Raw genomic sequence first — 2,274 nt, forward strand, 5'->3', positions numbered from 1 at the left:
ATATGCTTCGTTGATCTGATTGGTTTATTTGGCCCGTCTATCACCAACATAGGCCAATCAGCTAACCTGCATTTTCGCCCCTTCCCAAAATTACTTCAATGGAAGGTTTCCAGATGGATATGCGGAGCAAATCCAGCTGGCGGAGTCAGGTTAAAATGTTACAGGCACCTCCATGTTGGTTTGCTTGTTTACCGCTAGAGAGCAGTAGTACTGTAGATCGTCATTAGGAGGCGAGGAACCATGCTAGCATGGTGTGGAAACGGTCATAAGGAACCAAGCTTGGCACGGTTAACTGATCGAAGCTCGGCATGTATCGGTTTTCAGAAGGTAATGTAAATGGGGCTTTTGATAATGGGAATGATTAAACTGGATTCTAGGAACTAGGCAAACACTTCTGGAACTGCAATATTAACCTGTGAATTGGCCTCCGTGAGGCTTAGCGTTTAGCTCTCCAGTGATCAGATAACAGGAAGTTAGCAACAAAGCATGGTCTGATAACAAGGCACAAAGATCCTCCCTCCTTACCAAGTAAACGTCACACAGGTTGTGCACCCAGAAAGAATACAGGGCGGAGGTGACGAGATGCAGCTCGCAAGCTTCAAACGCCTCCTCGCACTGCAGCACCGTGCTGTAGAGGCGGGAACAGATCCAGCGCTCCATGCTGCCCAGAGGAGCCGTCTGAAAGAGGCCAGAGGAGGAAGAGCGTGAAACTCTGAGGCTTGAACTCACTCCCCGTTCAGCATCTCTGACGGAGAAGGAGCCACAAAGCTGTCACTTGTAATACCTAGGATACATGCTAACCACAGGTAGGTAGTAACTACTTACATTTACTATAGTAACTTTTAGAAAGGAATGTACTTTTAGGAGTAGTTATTTTTTTTCCCTTTAACTTGAGTCATATTCTTGTGAGGGTGTCGTTACTCTCAGTAATATTTCGGGTTACTTTACCAACCACAACTAACTTCACATATTTCAGATCAGCTCAGGTAGATATAATGTAGCTGGATTTACTGGATTATGGATCCTCTTTTACAACCAGTTTCAATGCCAGGTCTGCTAGCGCCCTGCGCATGCCAGCGACGTTACACTATGGTGGTTTCTCAATTCACTAGATTACCAGAACGGACTGATGTTCTCATCAAGTCACAGGAAAGTGTGTACTTGGTGAGAACAGGACCATGCAGCATAAACATGAGTCAGTTGGAACAGAAGCGTACTGATGACATCACACGCTCGGCTCGTCTGGAGCTGCATTTCACCTCTGTTGTGGCCATTTATGCTAAATTTTTGTTATTTGTTATTTCTACCAATTTAGTTTTTGTCTTTTGGTATATAAAATATATTTAAGTTAATTTAGAACCAAAATGTGTTATTTATTTTTTACATTTGGAATTGTTTGGAGTAAGTTCTTAATTGTTAGACCCTCCCATTAATTTGAGTGATTAAAGCACACTGGGTATTGAAGGATGGTTTGGTAAATGTCTAGTGTGGACGGGAGGTTTTGAAAAAAAATTTTTTGACCACTTTTTTGGGAGCTTAAAACATTAAATTTCGTTTCTACTAAGTTCCAAAACATTTTAAGTATTTCTTTATTTTACAATAAGTCAAGCTGGAAGTGCGTACAAAAACAAAATCACCTGTTACCACCACGGCCTTCGTTGGAAATTTTGGTATTTTATTTTTGTTGGAACAGAAGACTGCGACAACCTCCTTTTATTAATAGTCTCTAGATAATAATAAATTATGACTTTTTTTCATTTAGTGGGGGAATAATAACACAGTCAGATAATCACAAATCAAAAGAACATTTTGCCAAATAAAACAAGAAAATAAAAAAATCGCCTTCAGAGGCAGCGGTACTTCACAAACGGCTTTGCAGAGAGAGGGTCGCTGCTAACATGGGACAGCTGTCAATCTCGAGAACGGACAAGTCTGCTCTGATGCATGCTGGGTAAAGAGGGAGGGGCGAGAAAAACATCCTGGGACTTTGTCCGTTCTCTGTCTCTTTGTTCTTGTGAATTGGAAGAGCACTAGTGCTGAGGCTGACGACGTTTTTTTGAGTACACGCACATGAGAATGCACAAGCACACATATTAAGAAACGGCCTGAGTGATTGGCTGAACATTGACACAGTGATGTAAAACATTGTGGTTGCCCAGACAACAATGATAACATCAGGCAGCGTCCGTGTGCCAAATCTAGCTACTTTTTTCTGCTACTGGAGACTTTGGAGACAACATCTAAAAGCAGCGAACTCTGCTCTCCAGAGCGAGT

The 2,274-nt window shown here is 42.1% G+C and overlaps 1 protein-coding gene across 1 annotated transcript in view; it reads right to left on the minus strand.

Annotated features, from left to right (window-relative positions):
• LOC107080665 (valine--tRNA ligase, mitochondrial-like) overlaps positions 1–2,274 on the minus strand; it is a gene marked incomplete at its 5' end in the record, with an annotated part of 34,768 nt that overhangs the window by 16,475 nt on the left and 16,019 nt on the right. The window contains one exon of the mRNA XM_015368872.1: positions 526–678. Within this exon, the coding sequence (XP_015224358.1) occupies positions 526–678 (153 nt within the window). The remainder of the gene's footprint in view (positions 1–525; positions 679–2,274) is intronic.

This window comes from Cyprinodon variegatus, unplaced genomic scaffold (assembly GCF_000732505.1).
Source record: "Cyprinodon variegatus isolate N-32 unplaced genomic scaffold, C_variegatus-1.0 Scaffold2201, whole genome shotgun sequence".
Lineage (NCBI taxonomy): Eukaryota > Metazoa > Chordata > Actinopteri > Cyprinodontiformes > Cyprinodontidae > Cyprinodon > Cyprinodon variegatus.